Raw genomic sequence first — 16,998 nt, forward strand, 5'->3', positions numbered from 1 at the left:
TCGGTATTTCAAGTCGGATAGTTTTTGTTTTGTGGGCTGAATCTTACTCACCATCATTCATGGCATTGCTTCTGTGGGAAACTTTTGTTCAGAATTCTCAACAGTTGACTTACAAACTTTTGGAAAACATCCCGTTTGTAAGTTGAGGACTGCCTGTACTGTGTTATGGTTACACATGTTACCATTTTCTTATGGAATCTGGCATTATAATTTAGGTGTAATTGAAAGTGTGACGATCTGGATAGAAAAATAACATCTCGTTGTTTTTCTGGTCATAGTTGCCCATTGTGCATCTTCACGACAAATCATCTCTCATTGGAAGAACTGCACACGACATGACTGTCCTGTTTGCCTCCCTTTGAAAAATGCCAGTGACAAGCGAAACCAACAAAGTAAGTGAGCATTGGGGATAGAGAAGCTCGGAGGTGAGAACAGCTCTTTCTAAAGAGAGTGCGGGAGAGGAGGCAGGAAGCAGGGCAGAAATCACTAGCGCCAAGGGTAGTGGCGAGCAGAGATATGGACGTGGAGCGGCACAGTGACGCCAGGGGGAAGCTGAGCTTAGCGAGAGACGGACCTGCGGTGTGCACGGTGCGCACGGCCATTTTGGAATTCCGTCCCGGCCCCCGGCACACGCGCACTAGCACCGCACTAGAGTCGGCAGCAGCGGAGCAGTGCCAGGAGGAGGGGCGCTGTGATCGCAGAGAGGACCTGACCAGCCTTCCCCTGTCTTGACAGGCACTCAGTTTCTGAGCGTTTGAAGGTCGCGTCACTGTAGTGGCAGTGACTTCAGGGGGCGGGGAGAGAGAGGGGACGCTTACTTTGGAATTGGAAACGCCTTGTCCTGAAGTGAGTCTGGAGAGAGCTGTGTTCTAGAAGAGCCAGGTAGGCAGGGTCAGGGAGGTACCCGCGAGGTTTTCCCTCCTCCGAGCAGAGGCAGTGCCCAGACCTGTTTGTGTAACTAACAGCTTATTCGACACCGATTGAGTCTCTGCCCCAGGACTGGCCGCATCCTGACCATCCCCATCGTTCTGTCGTCTCTCGAGCCTTCTGTGTAGCCCTTAGCCGGTCGGCCTAGCGCCGGTGCCTGCTCAGGAGGCCTGAGCGTGGCCCCCGGGCCCCTGCCGTCCGTGGGCACCAGAGCGGCGAGAGGATGAGCATCTCTTCTCCACTTTAAGCCCTTCCCTGTCATTTCAGAGGTAACCTTGTGGCCTTTGGGTGTGTCCCTCGGTTTGGACAGCTAGGACGTGCCCTCCAGTGTCGGGTCGCCCCTCGGGCCGGCGCCGCTCCGGGGACCCGCGGCGCCGCCCAGTCTCGCACATCTTCCTCCATCTCGTCTGCGCCATCTTGTTTGTGCTTGCGTGTTCGTCGCTCTCGTTCTTCTTGATCGTCTTCCTCGACGCCCCGCTGCTGCCTGGGCAGCCTGTGCTGCCGCGTCTCTGGTCGTTTCCTTGGGGCATAGGGCGCGCTGGCCAGCGCTTCGTCCCTAAGGGTGCCGTGGGTGCCACACGGGGAGGCCCCCGCGTCCCCCTCCCACCCACCCCAGAGGGCGGCCCCAGCGTGGGACGGGCTTCGCCTGTGGGCCCGTCCTCTTCCCTCCCTGCGCAAGGACTCGTGCTTAGTTCCCTTTAAAAGACACTTTTCTGAATCAGTCAAATTTGTCTTTGATTGACCACAGTGGGAATTCACACCCAGTTTTCAGGGATCTCTCCTACGTGAAGCGAAGTTCCCGCAATCTGGGGCTTTCAGAACTGTGTACTTGGGACAGGAGTTCTACTGGAATAGGCCGCTTTTTCCTCAAAGTCAGCGTAAAACTGTTTTTTTTAAACTAGTATATAGTGGTGGTTACACTTTCTGGTGTTTTAGGACACGTCTCAGTAATAGGGTTTTTAAGTGCCGAGGTAATTATTCCATGAATAAGTGAGGACTTCATTCTGAACTTCTGATTTGGGGGTGTGGCTTTTCTGGGACCTTTTATTTTTAGTATGTGTTGCCATGACAATGTTAAACTTTTGTGATTTCTCTTTTTAAGAAACGCTTGTGTGGGTTTTTTTTTTTTTTTTTTTTTTTTTTTTAAAGAAATGTATGTGGGTTTTTTTTTTTCAACATCCTTGTAACTGCCTGAATGTTGTGACAATTGATTCAGCGCGTGCTCTGAAGTGGTCAACCACAGCGTTTCTACCAGTCATAACGTGAGGTGTCACCTCGGTGATTTTATAGCATAAAGTCACCGGGAGTATTTACATCAACTTTATGCAAGGTTCTGGTGATTTTTTTTTGTAAAAGAAACGAAAGCACTCATTTAAGAAAGTTTTAAGTGCTTCACTTCAGGTTTCAGCCCTGAGTGTGTTCTTTGGGCTCTCTCTAGCCCTGTGGTTTTCTGAGGGCGGAAGAGTTGATGTGGCGAGTGAGAGATTGTCAGCAGTGTGTTTTCTACAAACGTTTGTTGTTTCTCCTCTCCTAAAGCAAGTTGTGCTCGTGGCGCGTGAACATCGGTGTCGGGCAGTAGAGAGGAAATGTGGATCCAGCCCTGCCGACAACTCAAAGTCAGGGTCCAGAGTGGAATATATCCGCTAAAATGACATGACAGTCGCACCCCGGAAGGAGCGAGGTCGGGCGGGGTCGGTGGTACCGGCAGTCCTGGAGGGGAGGGTCAGCGTGTGTGGAAGGCGGGGCTTCGTGGAGCCCAGTGTCCGCAGAATAGCAGTGGAAGGACATTCTAGACGGCACACGTCGCATCAGCACAACCAGCGTGGACTCCCGAGTTTCCTGTGCAGGCCAGGTGATTCGGGGAGAGAGGGGTGTTTGTGGCAAAAGGTCAGGGCCCCCGGGCGCTGCCTGAGACCCAGGCGCGTCTGCCACAGCCGCGCTTTCGGGCAGGTTGCCCCCAGACGCTCGCGCAGCCCGCTGCCCGCTTCTTCCATCGACGTCTCTGTTGGCAGGATCTGCCGGCATCCTCTGTGGAGCCGTCCCAGACCATTGGTTGCCTTTTTGGCCTCTGTCGAGATTTTGTTTTGATTTTTCTTTGAGTTGTTTTCTAGACGTTGTGTCATCACCGATCTTGAGCTGTTATCCCTCCCTTATAGAGGTAATCAGGTTTTATGGAATAATTAGGAGTTTTCCAGGTGTATATCTAATGTCAGTCCTGGCATCTGACTTACAGTGAATTCCAGTGCACAGGTTGCACGGAGGACTGGGGCTGTGTGGACACACGACCGAATTCCCTGTTTAAACTCCTGGCGCCTCATCCTTGCGGTTCCTGCTCCCCACGCAGTACAGTCCTCCGACCAGGCTGCACAGGCACTGCGGGCCAGCCAGTTAGAACTTCAGGAACTCGGGCCATCCCACACCTCCCGTATTAAAATCTGCATTTTAACAAATTGCTAGATGATTAGTATTTGCATTAACAGCCGAGATGTGCTGCCCTGCATGCCTTGAAGGGCTGGGTGTCTGTCTGTCCTGGAGCTGTTGAGAAGTTTCGAGTCTTTCCCTGGGGAAATCATGGGGTTCCCCACTCAGAATCCCACAGGGACTGTCAGAAGAGATGGGACAGGACCAGCCTCAGAGCCAAACCAAACTGGCTCACCGCCCACAGCTGCCTTAGACGCGGGCCGAGCCGCAGTGTGAGGACTGAGAGTGTCTAAGTCCGTAGTCCTCTGGCCTGTTCCTTGAATACCTCCACTGGCTTGACAACTCACTACTTGGTCTGGCTGTTTGTTCCCATTTGAAGCACTTCTGATCATGAGAAGCCTTCCTTCCTGGTATCGAGTCCAGATCTGCCTCTTTAAAACTTTTCCTCATGGAGCAGCCTGCTCGGTGCTCAGTAAGTGGTGGTTGAACAGGCCCTTGTTCCACCTGAGAGCTCTTTCAAGATTCTCCGGTACCTCTTGACAGACGGCGGTTGGGCTGGAGAACAGAGGCGGGGCGGTGGGACCGGAGTGGCTGTAGGGGCAGAGCAGTGGGCTTGCTCACCCCTGATTGAAGTACCCAGCCGCCTGGTGATGTATTTCATCAGAGCAGTTTTTTCCTTGCTCTTTTGAACACAGTGTGCCCCTTCTCAGTCATTTGGCTTCCGAAGGAAACGTGTTGCAGAGGCTTTTGTGTTGTTGCCGGGTGGTACCCGTGCCAGAGGTCTGGCCCTGGGGCTCTGGTGTTGTGTTGTCCCGCCCTGTACCGCGCATGGGAGGATGCCGGAGGGGCGCCTGGCCGGCTCAGTCTGTAGAACATGTGACTCTTGAGGTTGTGAGTTCGAGTCTCATGTTGGGTGTAGAGATTACTTGAAAAAAAAAAAAAAAGCGTGAGAGGAAGGCCGTTCCGGTGCACACGACACCTGGAAGGCACCGTGGCCTAGGAACCGCTCTGCGGAGACGTCTGCAGGTCTGAGTAAATTCCAGCACGACGTTTTCCGTAGAAATCTCAGCAGTGAAGAGGCAGTAGCTGCTTTGCGTGCTTTGTGGTGTATTTCCCACCACGCCGACAAAGCTTTGGAGTTTGATTTGTGTCAGTTTTCCCTGGATTTTCAGATTGAGTTGAGTTTTGCTGAGAATGACCGGGGACTTGAATGTCCGCCGCGTGCCCTATGTGGGACCGGTCATTGGAACAGTCTTCTGTTCCCTCTGGGGGAGGACTGCCTTGGACCGACTTAAGAAGTGGCAGGCGGGTCCTCAAAAGAGCCCACTGTAGAATGTGGCCATTTATTTCCTAGGTCGTGGGCGCCCAGGTTAGCTGGGGCAGTGGAGGTGAGGGAGGGTTTTGAAGACGTGCTGCCGGCAGGAGAGCCACACTCAGGTGCTGAGACACCGTGTGAAGTGGCGGATCGCGCGTGAAATACAGCATTGGGCTCCGAGAAAGGAAGGAAGGTGTGCAAATGGGGAAAAGAGCACAAGGTTTGGACATTTAAAGAGGTAGCCGTCAGTAATGTGTGACAGGGATCAACGTGCAAGGCCTCGTTCTCCCTCGTGCCGATAAACGAGGCGTCGCTGCTTTTGGCGCTCCTGACTTTGGCTCAGTCCCAAGGCCCGCGGCACTGGCAGGGCCCTCGGACGGCCGTTGCTCCGCCACCCTGCCGCCGTGCCCCCAACTCCGGACTCCGCTAGGGCCTTTCCGGGGCTTTGTGCTGGGCTTTGTGAGCACACTGCCTCCAGGGAGCGGACGGGCTCGGGGAAGACGCGTGTGGTTTCTCCGCTCCAGGGTCCAGAGCTGCCGTTTCCCGTTCCTTAGCGGATTATTAGGTTAATCCGTTCTCTCTGTGTGAGGGCAGACTTGGTGCTCGCGTCCTGGAGCCTAGCAGGACGCCCCACACAGTCCACACGCACCCTCTGTGCAGTGAGCGAGTGCCCACAAAGAAGCAGAGACCCGGGAGGCGTTGTGCAAGTTCCAGGAAGCCTTGCTGCCGCCCGACAGATGAGGAGAACTTCTGGCAGGGGTGGTAGTGCCTTGAGCTCACAGAATGGGGTTTATGGTCACTTTTACCTGGTGACACCTCTTTCAGACAGGCACGACTCCTCTAGTAAATGTGTGCGTTCCGTTACCCTGAGGTATTCGTGTCCCACCGTAACGGCATTTGGACTCAAATTGGACCATGCTTACAGGTCGGAGACCTTTTTTTTTTTTTTTTTTTTTTTTTACTTATTTATGCTTTCTTTTCCATGCCTCTGGATTGTTAGGATTGTCAGCTACCAGATGCTTACTTGTCTTCTGACAGATACTGTATGTTTGTTTAATAAGAAAATACAATAGTGTTTACACGTAGAAAATAAATGCTATTAACAAACACAAAATACAGTGACCATGTCAGCAGCTTCCGTGGGAGGTTCTGGCTTCCCCATAAATGGCCTTTGCCTAACGAGTGGCATTCACCCTAAGGTTGGGGGGAGGAGGCATTTTGGGGGAAGGGATGGCATTTGGGGCCTGATGGATGAGAGTGGAAAAGAGAAGGAAGAAGTCGCTGGTTTTTCACCCTGAAACGGAGGCCACGTGGATAGCGTCTTTCTTTCAGTTCCTCTCCGCAGTTCATCCCTGTGTGCAGCAAATGCAGTCTGGGTCTGTTCTTTACCCCTGGGTGAGAGAACAGTTCATCCTCCTCCCAGGATTACTTTCCTTGTAACATCAGAGGTCTTAGATTTGGCGTGGTCAGTTTTAGGAATATGGTGGGCACGTGTTGAACGTTTGGGGGAGTATTAACTATTAGAGAAAATACTTCTGGAGAAATCATACATGACTTGAGCTGCACGCTTGTCATAAAGTGTACCTTGGGAATCACTTTTCACTTACAATAATGAGGTGCTTGGTGCGCGTGATTTTGTCTAATGAGTGTTAATGAGTTTGAGATCTGAATGTCTTTATTAGAAAAGTTAATAGTACGGAATATGTAATTACCAAGATCTTTTTTTCTTACACGTTTAGGTGTAATTAAAATACTCTGATAAGTAATGTGAGTTGTTTATGTTACACTGTGTTACACTGTTACACAGTGTTATGTTACACTGTGCTTATGTTACACATCGGTTGCACTGATGGTTGAATGTGAGAATATTGTTACACGTAATGGTCTCAATATGAAAGGAGACCTTTGTGGTATTGCTTAATGTATCAAAGGTCATATGTCATAGTATCAGTTATAAGCTACTGTGTATAACGTGACCAAAGTTGGGAGGAGTTGGGAAGAAGGGAAATCTTAAGAATAAGAATAGATAGTAGCACGTAAAACTTCTGCCTTATGGCAAGTGCCCACCAAATGTGGAGATTGGGGTGGACGGACAGAGGGATGAATTGAACTCCAAGGGGCCAAGGAGATGCAAAGTTGGGGTCATCTCTGTTAACTCTGAAGTCCTTGGGAATGGGGTTCTCTGTGTTGCCACAGATTTTTCTTCGGCCTTTTGGGATCGGCCCGGTACATGGAGTACCCAGAGGGGATGCCCTGCCGTCACTAGGCCAGGTGGTGGAAGCTGAGTCTGTGCTGTCCTCAGTGGTGCTGAGGTGACACCTGGGGAAATGCAAATCCACCAAGCCTCGTTCCACCCGTTCTTTTTGGCTACGTCAGTCAGTCGATACAGTTTTTTCTTCAGCATCTTTAGATAGCCAGACCGCTCAGTAGGGGGCCTTCCTGCGTGGGAAGGCGTAGGAAAGACGTGTGGGTTAATGCCACTGTGCACATAGGTTGTAAGGAATTGCGATTTTGTCATGAGATAGATTTTGTCATAGAGTTATTAAAATGAGTAACAAAACTGACCAACTGGGTATCACTCTGCTCCTTGTTTCATCCTCTGTACCCGTGCAGGTGAGCAGTGCAGGACCCCAGGCAGAGTGGCAGCCACAGGGGCCCCCTTAGGTCATGTCCGTGGTGGCAGACGAGCTGCCCACACCGCCCCCAATCAGAACACTGTCTCTTGTCGACAACGCGTTTGCTGCTCCCCCTGGCACAGACTTCTGAGCGTCTAGATTTCATATGTGATTGTCCTTAAGTGAGCTCTGATTCTGTGGGCTGTTGCCTTCTGACATAGAAAAAAGCTTGGCTTTTCTGGATCTCGTTGCTTCCCAACTGCTGCTATGCAGAATACACGACTAGACGAGGGTCCCTTTGTCTGCACAGCTCCTTCCTCGGTAGCCGTGTTCTCTTGCCTCGGGACACGGGTGGATAGTCTCTCGATACAATCGTACTTGCTTCTCGGTAGTTTTTCAGTCACGTGTGGCCTCCTCCTTTTTACTTACCTTTCTTGTTTGTGTGTCTGTTTGTTCTTCTAGCCATCCTGGGGTCTCCAGCTAGTGGGATTCAGAACACGATCGGTTCTGTCGGCACAGGCCAGCAGAATGCCGCTTCGCTGAGTAACCCGAATCCCATAGACCCCAGCTCCATGCAGCGCGCGTATGCTGCCCTTGGTCTCCCCTACCTGAACCAGCCCCAGACGCAGCTGCAGCCTCAGGTTCCCGGCCAGCAACCAGCACAGCCTCAAAGTCACCAGCAGATGAGGACTCTCAACCCCCTGGGTAGGTGAAGGGACTCTCGAGAGCTCGTTCGTCCGGAACAACCCGCGGCTGTTTTCAGTTACTGCTTTTTACTTTAAATTCAAATTAATATACATATAAATTATGATGATGATATCTTTTAAATCCTTGAAATAGAAAACTTCTGGGGAAAGACTGAAGTATGAGTGCAAGGAAGATGTGACAGGCTTGTGAGAAGAAAAGCATTTGCACAGGAGCCGACATTTGATGGCCGTGCCGCTCCTGTCGGGACGGTTTTCACGAAGGGCATTCAGTGGCTCACAATGCCGAGTCCCACCTGTTAGAGTGCCCTCCTGAGGGGGAGCCTGTAGCTGGTCTGCCGGCTCCCCCCACCCACAGCGCGAGGTGACCGGCCCAGATGTGGGCAGGTTGGCGGGAGTGTCCCCCAGCACCTCCCGTCCCGGCCACTCTCCCCGTAATGGTGTTTCCTGGTGTCATGTCAGCTCATTGGCCGGGGTATCCCCACAGTTTTTGCCATGTTTGCATACTGTTTTCTTAGCATTTCTCTGTAAATTGACACATTGCTCTTAAAGTCAGGCTTAAGCCAAGCAGTTAGGTCCGTCAGGTCAAGATGGTTGTGTTAGTTTTATTGTTTTCCTAACAGAGTAAGTCTTTTAACCTTAAGAATGACGATTAAAAACAACTCATTTATTGCTTTTTGGGGGGGGGAAAAAACCCAACTGCCCTAATGCACACTAACTTCTCCCGGCCGGGAGACCGGGTTGGAGCCCTCAGACCTGAGTTCTAAAGTGACTCCACTCCTACTTGGGGATATAATGTGGGACAAGACCTGTAACCTCTCTCTCCGTCAACTTTTTCTTACTTTAACGGGAACCCTGTACACAAGTGTTTTCACGTGCACGTTACTTCTTTGGTTTTATTTTCTGATAGAAGAAAAGTTGACCCAAATCTGTGTGACACAGGTCAGTTTAGTTGTTCAGGGCATGGTGTTAATGAAGCCGGCGTAAAAGTCTGAGGCTCGGAGGGGATCGCTTATAATTTGCGTCACAGCCCTAGAGCACACCTAGGGCGCCCGCCGGCCTCCACGCACGCCTCATCTGGGTTACTTAAAATGCAGTGAGGAGGAGACTGCCGCGGACCTGGTTCAAGTTGATGGCTGTTACCGGAGAAACAGCTTCCAGAGTTCCTGCCGTAGTGGTTATTGTCATAACTCAGGAGAATGACTTACTTACGTGGTGATTTGTCTGTTACCGGAACTGTGAGGGGTGGATTATAATTTACGACTTGGTGGATTTCTTTCTGTCTTTAAAGGAAATAACCCAATGAACATTCCAGCAGGAGGAATAACAACAGATCAGCAGCCGCCAAACTTGATTTCAGAATCAGCTCTTCCAACTTCCCTCGGGGCCACAAAGTAAGACCCCCGTTTCAGTCGGCTCCTCTCTGAGCGACGGTCGCGCACGCAAGTGGGTTGGGAATCACAAAATTGGGGTTCTTTCTAAATGGGTGACGGTGAAGGTAGCTTAAATGGCAGGGGGCAGGGGATTGCTAAAAGTCACATGTGGTTGAAAAGCCTCATGTAAATGAGGCGTAGGTGGACTGAGTGTCTTGTTTTTCCCCAGCCCACTGATGAACGACGGCTCAGGCTCTGCAAACCTCGGGACCCTCAGCACTATACCCACAGCGGCACCTCCTTCCAGCACCGGCGTGCGGAAAAGCTGGCACGAACATGTCACTCAGGACCTGCGGAGCCACCTAGTGCATAAACTGTATGTGCCCGCCTCACCCGTGTTCACATATGACGGGAACATGTCATGGCCGACAGCAGTGCGACAGCTGTGCGGTTTCACTGATGTCCGATTTAATTCCTGAGTGGTCCCCTGGGCCCCAGGTGACAGACAGTGCCCTAGCAGCTGAAGAGGGTCGCATGCTTATTTAGGGATCCACAGCCACTGCCGGCAGGCCACGGAATCGCAGCCCCTGCAGCAGGGCCTGTGCTGTGACCCACGTCGCAGAGGTCGGGACTCCCAGTGTGGCCAGACCTTCCGTCCTCTGAGCTCTGGCATGCAACGGGGAGCTGGGATTAGTTCAGAAGCTTTGCCTTGTTTTAGGGCTCAAGATTATAATCATGGAGGCCCCACATAATCGGGGGAGTTTGAGCCTGGTGAATACAGAGGACACGATAGTGCCACACCATAGTGTGGTAACAGAGAGGAAGTCAGCAGTTCACTTTCTCAGGCTAGTTAAGTTAAATCAGAGGTGAAGTGGGTCAGTCTGATTCCCTTGGAGTGGTTTTGTTTGCCTTTCTCTTTTTAGTGAAAATTGTTTGTGAGAAACAGTTGTGTAAAATAACAAGGTACTGATGGTATACCGAAAGTCTGTTGACGGAGTGTGTTGTCTTTCCAGGGTCCAAGCCATCTTCCCAACCCCTGACCCGGCAGCCCTGAAGGATCGCCGCATGGAGAACCTGGTGGCCTATGCTAAGAAAGTGGAGGGGGACATGTACGAGTCCGCCAACAGCAGGGTAGGGTGCCTTACGTGTTCAGCCGCACGGCACCTGCAGTAGATAGAACTGCATCCGTCCGGCTCGTTGTCTGGAAATAGGGGAATCTGCTAGTCAGGTCGACTCATCACCTTGGGGATGCTGACCAGAGAGACATCCCAGATAGGACCTGAGACCCCTGTACCGCTCTCTTGTTTGACTACAGATGTCACTGCTACAGTGGTGACCGGGGCATGGAGAATTGTGTTTTATCCTTGGATGTGCTCCACAGTGGGCACTCTTTATAACGCTCGTACTGTGTCACTGCCGGTGTCGAATATCCAAGAAGTGATTCGACTGTGGAATGAAATGTGACGTGCGTTCAGTTAGGACTCCCTGCCTGATAAGTCCTGTCATGTCACGAGGTGTTCACCATGAAGTTGGGCCTTAGGTGTATCGGTTAGAAGTGCTGGATACTGGGGGCGCCTGGCTGGCTCAGCTGGTAGGGCACGTGACCCTTGATCTCGGGGTCGTGAGTTGGAGCTCCCCCCAGCTCCCCCCCGGCCCCGTCAGGACTAGAGCTTACTCAGGACCACAAAACGGACCAGAAGTGCAGAATGCTTACCTTTGCCAGTGTCCCTAATGTAAAAGTTCATTAGTTTGTTAGAACATCTAACACAGATCATTGGGGTTTTTACAGCTTTCACCGTCTAACATTGAATGTTATCATTGCTCTTCAGGATGAATACTATCACTTACTGGCAGAAAAAATTTACAAGATACAAAAAGAACTAGAAGAAAAGCGGAGGTCACGTTTACACAAACAAGGCATCCTGGGTAACCAGCCCGCCCTACCAGCCCCCGGGGCACAGCCCCCTGGGATTCCGCAGGCACAACCTGTGAGGCCTCCAAGTAAGGACTTTTCTTTCTGCCAGCCCTTAGTCTGCTGGCTTGTTCTTCCCTTTGTGTTTGGGGTGTAGTTCCTAGCATGTGGAATTATGTTCTCAGGGAGCCCGTGCTTTGGAAACAGTGGTAGTGGCCGTGGCCTTCCGCCTTAGCCTGTGTTTGGACGTTGAGTCTCTCGTGGAGGGACCCTTTTAAGGGTGTGCTGGCCTCAGAATGCACAGTGCTTTTAGACCCGTTGATTGGTTTTCCCTTTAAGTTTGAAGTTCTGAAGATAAAATTCTTTATTCCCAAATGAGGGATTATTTTAAATGACTGATTTTTTTCTGCCATTCTAGATGGACCCATGCCCCTGCCAGTGAATCGCGTGCAGGTTTCTCAAGGTATTGAACTATTGTTGTGAATCCTATTTTGGTTTAACGTTGAATGGTCACAGAGTTCATTCGCTTTTCCTCTTCCCCTCTGTATTTCTTTATAGCTCCTTGTTATTCCCTCTGTTCCTTTTGCTAATGACCAGAATTCAGTTCCACAGGCAGTATGAGTATCTGTGGTGTTTGGAAGCTAGAAGACCATAGGAAAGTTCTCCAGGGAGATAGGAAATGGGATTAGGCTTTTTTTTTTTTTTTTTTTTTTTTTAAATGGACAGGAGGGTCTATTTCTCTTAGGAAGAGTCACCTCAAGAAGCATTGCAGGTGGGGGAAGGAAACATTTGTGAATGTTGCAGAGGAGAGCATGGAGCCGGCCAGGAGCGGGAGGGTGGTGTGGGCAGAAGAGCGTGTGTCTGTGCTCCTCGAGAGGCTGGGGCGCCGCAGCCAGTCTGGACTCGACTTGAGGGTCTGTGGTGTTTGTGGCGGAGGCGGTCTTTGGAGTTCGTGGAGAGGGGCATTTCACAGTTTTTACAGCTCTTGTCCAGTTGGGACTGGAACAGTAGGATATTTTTCCAGGTTTTGAGAAGAGGTGGCGACTTCCAGGGGATTCCACAGCAAGGCCTTGCAGCTGTGTGCAGAGTAGTCTGAGACAGGAGAAGAGGTCATTGTAAAAGTTGTTGGCAACCTCGGGGCGCCCGGCTAGCTCCGTCGGAGGAACATGAGACTCTAGATCTTGGGATCATGAGTGTGAGCCCCACGTTGGGTGTAGAGATGACTAAAAAATAATAATCGTAAACTTGAAAAAGTTGTGGCCATCTTCGTGCATGCTGGAGAGACCCAGGAGATACACTGATGATCCGGAGAAACTTGAGGGACTTGTTTTGATGGACCAGTTAGGAGTGAAGGAAACTGGGAAGCCAGGGAAATGGAGCGAGGGAGTGTAGCCGAGTGCTGCGTCGGACGTGACATGGAAGGTTTGGCTGGTTTGGGATCTGATGAGGGCTTTTGAGCAGGCTATGGAAGGAGGAGTTTTACAGCACAGCACTCACACCTTCCTTACCAGCACCTGTGTCTGTGTGAAGAGGGAGCCCTTCATGGTACTGTTTCTCAGTGCTGCCTTTTTCTCTTACTTCATAAAATCCTCAAGGAGAGAGGGAAGCTTACAGCCTTCCTAGAAAGCCCCCCTGGCCCCCGTGCTGGCACGTGGTTTTTAGGGTGACATTTCTAGGTGTCCTCGAAGGTAATGCTGAGCGAGGCACATGTTCTCTGAGACGTTGTCCTGGCCACACCAGTATTAAGGCAGCATCTCAAGGATTCTGCTTGAGCCCCAGTGTCAGCCCTAAGACTTGCTTGAACCAGCCTTTATGTAGAGCTCAGAGTTTCCAGAGTATTGTGAGAAATAAGGAAGAATGAGACTCTGTGGCCCGGAGATGCTTAGTGGCCAGTGAGGTGTCTTTCATTGTGTGATACTCCTGTGGCTGTGAACACCCCTGGGAAGGTGAAGTAGCCACGGAAGTGAGAGCTTCCCAGTCTGTAGAGAGGAGGCGGGGAATGAGAATTGCTGGCCCTTGGGCACTTTCTAAACACTTAGCACACTTGCAGGATTAAAACCGTATTTCGAGTCTTCTCCCAGATTCTAACAGTAAGGGTAAACCCAGCTGAAGAGCCAGGAGGCCTGGGATGATGAGGATGGCCTTCCTGCAGGAGAGGAGACGGGGGCCACTGTTCCAGAAGGTGTTAGGGAGATTGGCTCCAATGGGTGCCCGGACCCTGGCTCACACGTCCCCTGTGGATGTAGGTGTACCTTCCTGGCACTGCCTCGTTCACGGGTGCTTTACCTGACTTTCTCCCTTTGTCTCCTCATGCTACCCTCCCCACCCTCCCCAAACCGCTCTCACCACCACCACCACCACCACCACCACTGCACTGGTGCCGTTTTTCCGGATTTGAAAAGTGGTACAGCACCATCTTTTCTGATTCGCTGCGTGATTTTTCTTTCTGTTGTGTGTATTGCATACATGTTCCACTCTGTTTCGCTTAGCATTTGGCAAGTTTGTAGCTCTTATTTTCCTGTGGGTACTTTTTCTAATGAACCGTTGTGGGTACGTTTACAGGGATGAATTCATTTACCCCAATGTCCTTGGGGAACGTACAGTTGCCGCAGGCTCCCATGGGACCGCGTGCAGCGTCCCCCATGAACCACTCTGTCCCGATGAACAGCATGGGCTCCGTTCCAGGGGTAAGTGCTTCTGTTGGCCTCAGCTGTGCCGAGGAGGCCTTGCTCGGGTAAGGAAAGTTCTCTGCACAGTGAAGTTGTAGGTCAAGAATCCCCTGGTGCTTACTCCTTTGGTTTTGGCTGTGGTTTATTTACTTCACATCTCTCTGCCTCTTTTTGGTCTTCATTACTACAGCGAGAATTATTTGACCGTTATTTATTTTTGTTGGGATGATGAATTAATAGGGACTTGAGACTTTGCGAGAAGACATGTCTGAGATTGGAGCTCGCAGCCTCCCACAGTTGCAGAGAGGTGCTTGACAGCATCTGTGGTCTCCTAGAGCTTACTCTCCTGAGGCTGCCTTCTTTTTTTTTTTTTTAAATTTTTTTTTCAACGTTTTTTATTTTTTATTTTTGGGACAGAGAGAGACAGAGCATGAACGGGGGAGGGGCAGAGAGAGAGGGAGACACAGAATCAGAAACAGGCTCCAGGCTCCGAGCCATCGGCCCAGAGCCCGACGCGGGGCTCGAACTCACGGACCGCGAGATCGTGACCTGGCTGAAGTCGGACGCTTAACCGACTGCGCCACCCAGGCGCCCCTTGAGGCTGCCTTCTTAATGCTTCAGAGAAGTCGTAAAAGGCATATTTTGAACTTTAAATTATGGCATGCTATTGATTTCCCTTCAGAGATAAATTTGCAGCTGGCTCCTCAGAGACCTTGCGTGAGAAGGCAGGGGGAGGGGAGATTCGCAGAGTTCCGTCTCTTCTAGTTTATCTTGAAGACTCTGGCCCTCGTCCTCTGAACTCTCGACGATGCTTGTCTTTTAGATGGCCATTTCTCCTTCCCGAATGCCCCAGCCTCCGAACATGATGGGCGCTCACAGCACCAACATCATGGCCCAGGCGCCTTCGCAGAACCAGTTCCTGCCTCAGAACCAGTTCCAGTCCTCCGGCGGGGCGATGAGTGTGAGCAGTGTGGGCCTGGGCCAGCCGGCGGCCCAGACGGGTGTGCCGCAGGTACCGTGCCTGGTGATGGAGCCCCAGCCTCCCCCTGACCTGGCATGTGACTCACATCTCTCGTTTCCCCCCACCTCCCGTTTTGTTGCGTCATTTTTACTCTCTTTAGAATTACTCTTACCATCTCTGGGTGAGCTTCCCACAAAAGTGGAATGGGTCGTCATCTTTTGGTTCCTGGTCTTTGTGTTCTGGTTTGGGGTTGGGGTTTTGTTTTTTTAGCGTTTATTCGTTTTGGAGAGAGAGAGAGAGAGAGAGAGTCAGAGTGCAGGCTGGGATTGGCAGAGAGAGAGGGAGACACAGGATCTGAAGCAGGCTCCAGGCTCTGAGCTGTCGGCAGAGAGCCCAGCGTGGGGCTCAGATTCACAGACCGTGAGATCGTGACCTGAGCCAAAGTCGGATGCTTAACTGACTGAGCCACCCAGGCACCTCTTTAATGGTGTGTTTTAAATTCACATGTGATCCTGAGTGACCTTGAGTGTTAAAGGGTGAGGAAAGGCCCTGTGACTCCACTCCTGACCATAGGGTTGAAATACCCTGTTGTCTGTCTGTCTGACCATCCCAGGTGAATCAGGCTATAACTAGACTGATTGAGCCCTTCTTGTTGAATGTGTTTGTAAGTACTCTGTTCAAGGCTGAAGAGAACTATTTCCCATTCATTATTCACTTTTTCCCCTTTGTGACCATTGTTAACTGTTGGGCATCAGATTGCTGCCGTGTGCCGATACACCTGTATTTAAGACAGGCCACGTCTTCCCCCGGAAGATAATGTTCATGTTTTTGTTTTTTGCATGAAGTAATATTGAAAAGAGGTCATTGGCTACACTAGATTTACTCACTAAATGTTTGTTAATTAATTCTTACTGTCTGTAGTACGTCCTTGCTCTAGAACAGCAAACTTGTCCTGTAAATAGTTTTCACTCTGTGGGCCATAAGGGTCTTTGTTTTAACGACTCAGCTCCACTTGTAGTGCAAAAGCAGCCATAGGCATATTCATTCACACATAAATGAAATGAGGGGGTGTGGCTGTGTTTCAATAAGACTTTATTAGAGGAACAGGCAGCTAGCTGGATTTGGCCACGGTCGCTGGTTTGCAGACCCCTGCCCGAGAGCAGTGATTTGGAATCTGTTCTTTAAAAGTCCGCAAATAATCATGTGAAGCGTGTCCCCAGTTGCAAATCACTGTACTGAAACATTTCAGTGTTTTAGTAACTCAGCTTTTTTGCAAAAGAGAAATACTTCTTCCAGTGGTCTGAGCTGTGGGTAGATGCTTTGGAGCATGATGCTAGTAAGCTGAGTGGACGTGCTCGTTTGAGCCAGACGTTTCAGCGGGTCTGTAAGTCACGGTACGAGAGCTATTTTGTAGCAGTAACTTCGCTGGAAAGTGCATGTTGTTGTAAGTGTACAGCTGGGTGAATTGTTACCAATGGAACATTCTCTTGAAACCGGCAGACCTCACCAGGCAGACCTCACCAGGAGACCGTGGTTAGATTTTCATGCATTTAATTCTTCAAGTCTATTGCCACATTCTGACATGGGGAAAATTATTTTAACATACTCTGTTCCCTCCGTTAGGGACAGGTGCCTGGTGCTGCTCTTCCTAACCCTCTGAACATGCTTGGGCCTCAGGCCAGCCAGCTGCCTTGTCCACCAGTGACACAGTCACCGTTGCACCAGACGCCACCCCCTGCTTCCACGGCCGCGGGCATGCCGTCTCTCCAGCACCCGTCGGCACCTGGGATGACTCCTCCCCAGCCAGCAGCTCCCACCCAGCCATCGACTCCTGTGTCGTCTTCCGGGCAGACCCCTACCCCGACTCCCGGCTCGGTGCCCAGTGCCAGCCAGACCCAGAGCACCCCGACGGTCCAGGCAGCAGCCCAGGCCCAGGTGACCCCACAGCCTCAGACCCCAGTCCAGCCCCCGTCTGTGGCCACCCCTCAGTCATCACAACAGCAGCCGACGCCTGTGCATGCCCAGCCTCCCGGCACACCGGTGAGCCTTGCGGTCTGTCTTTGGGTGGAGACTCATAATGGAGAACTTCTCCATAAAAAAC

The 16,998-nt window shown here is 51.1% G+C and overlaps 1 protein-coding gene across 4 annotated transcripts in view; it reads left to right on the forward strand.

Moving 5' to 3' along the window:
- CREBBP (CREB binding protein) overlaps positions 1-16,998 on the forward strand; it is a 127,112-nt gene that overhangs the window by 75,117 nt on the left and 34,997 nt on the right. For all 4 annotated transcript variants that reach the window (XM_058710575.1, XM_058710573.1, XM_058710574.1 and 1 more), the window contains 10 exons: positions 279-392; positions 7,741-7,983; positions 9,274-9,376; positions 9,585-9,731; positions 10,369-10,486; positions 11,185-11,356; positions 11,686-11,730; positions 13,830-13,954; positions 14,760-14,948; positions 16,521-16,937. In XM_058710575.1, the coding sequence (XP_058566558.1) occupies positions 279-392; positions 7,741-7,983; positions 9,274-9,376; positions 9,585-9,731; positions 10,369-10,486; positions 11,185-11,356; positions 11,686-11,730; positions 13,830-13,954; positions 14,760-14,948; positions 16,521-16,937 (1,673 nt within the window). The remainder of the gene's footprint in view (positions 1-278; positions 393-7,740; positions 7,984-9,273; positions 9,377-9,584; positions 9,732-10,368; positions 10,487-11,184; positions 11,357-11,685; positions 11,731-13,829; positions 13,955-14,759; positions 14,949-16,520; positions 16,938-16,998) is intronic.

Source organism: Neofelis nebulosa, chromosome 18, assembly GCF_028018385.1.
Source record: "Neofelis nebulosa isolate mNeoNeb1 chromosome 18, mNeoNeb1.pri, whole genome shotgun sequence".
Classification (NCBI taxonomy): domain Eukaryota; kingdom Metazoa; phylum Chordata; class Mammalia; order Carnivora; family Felidae; genus Neofelis; species Neofelis nebulosa.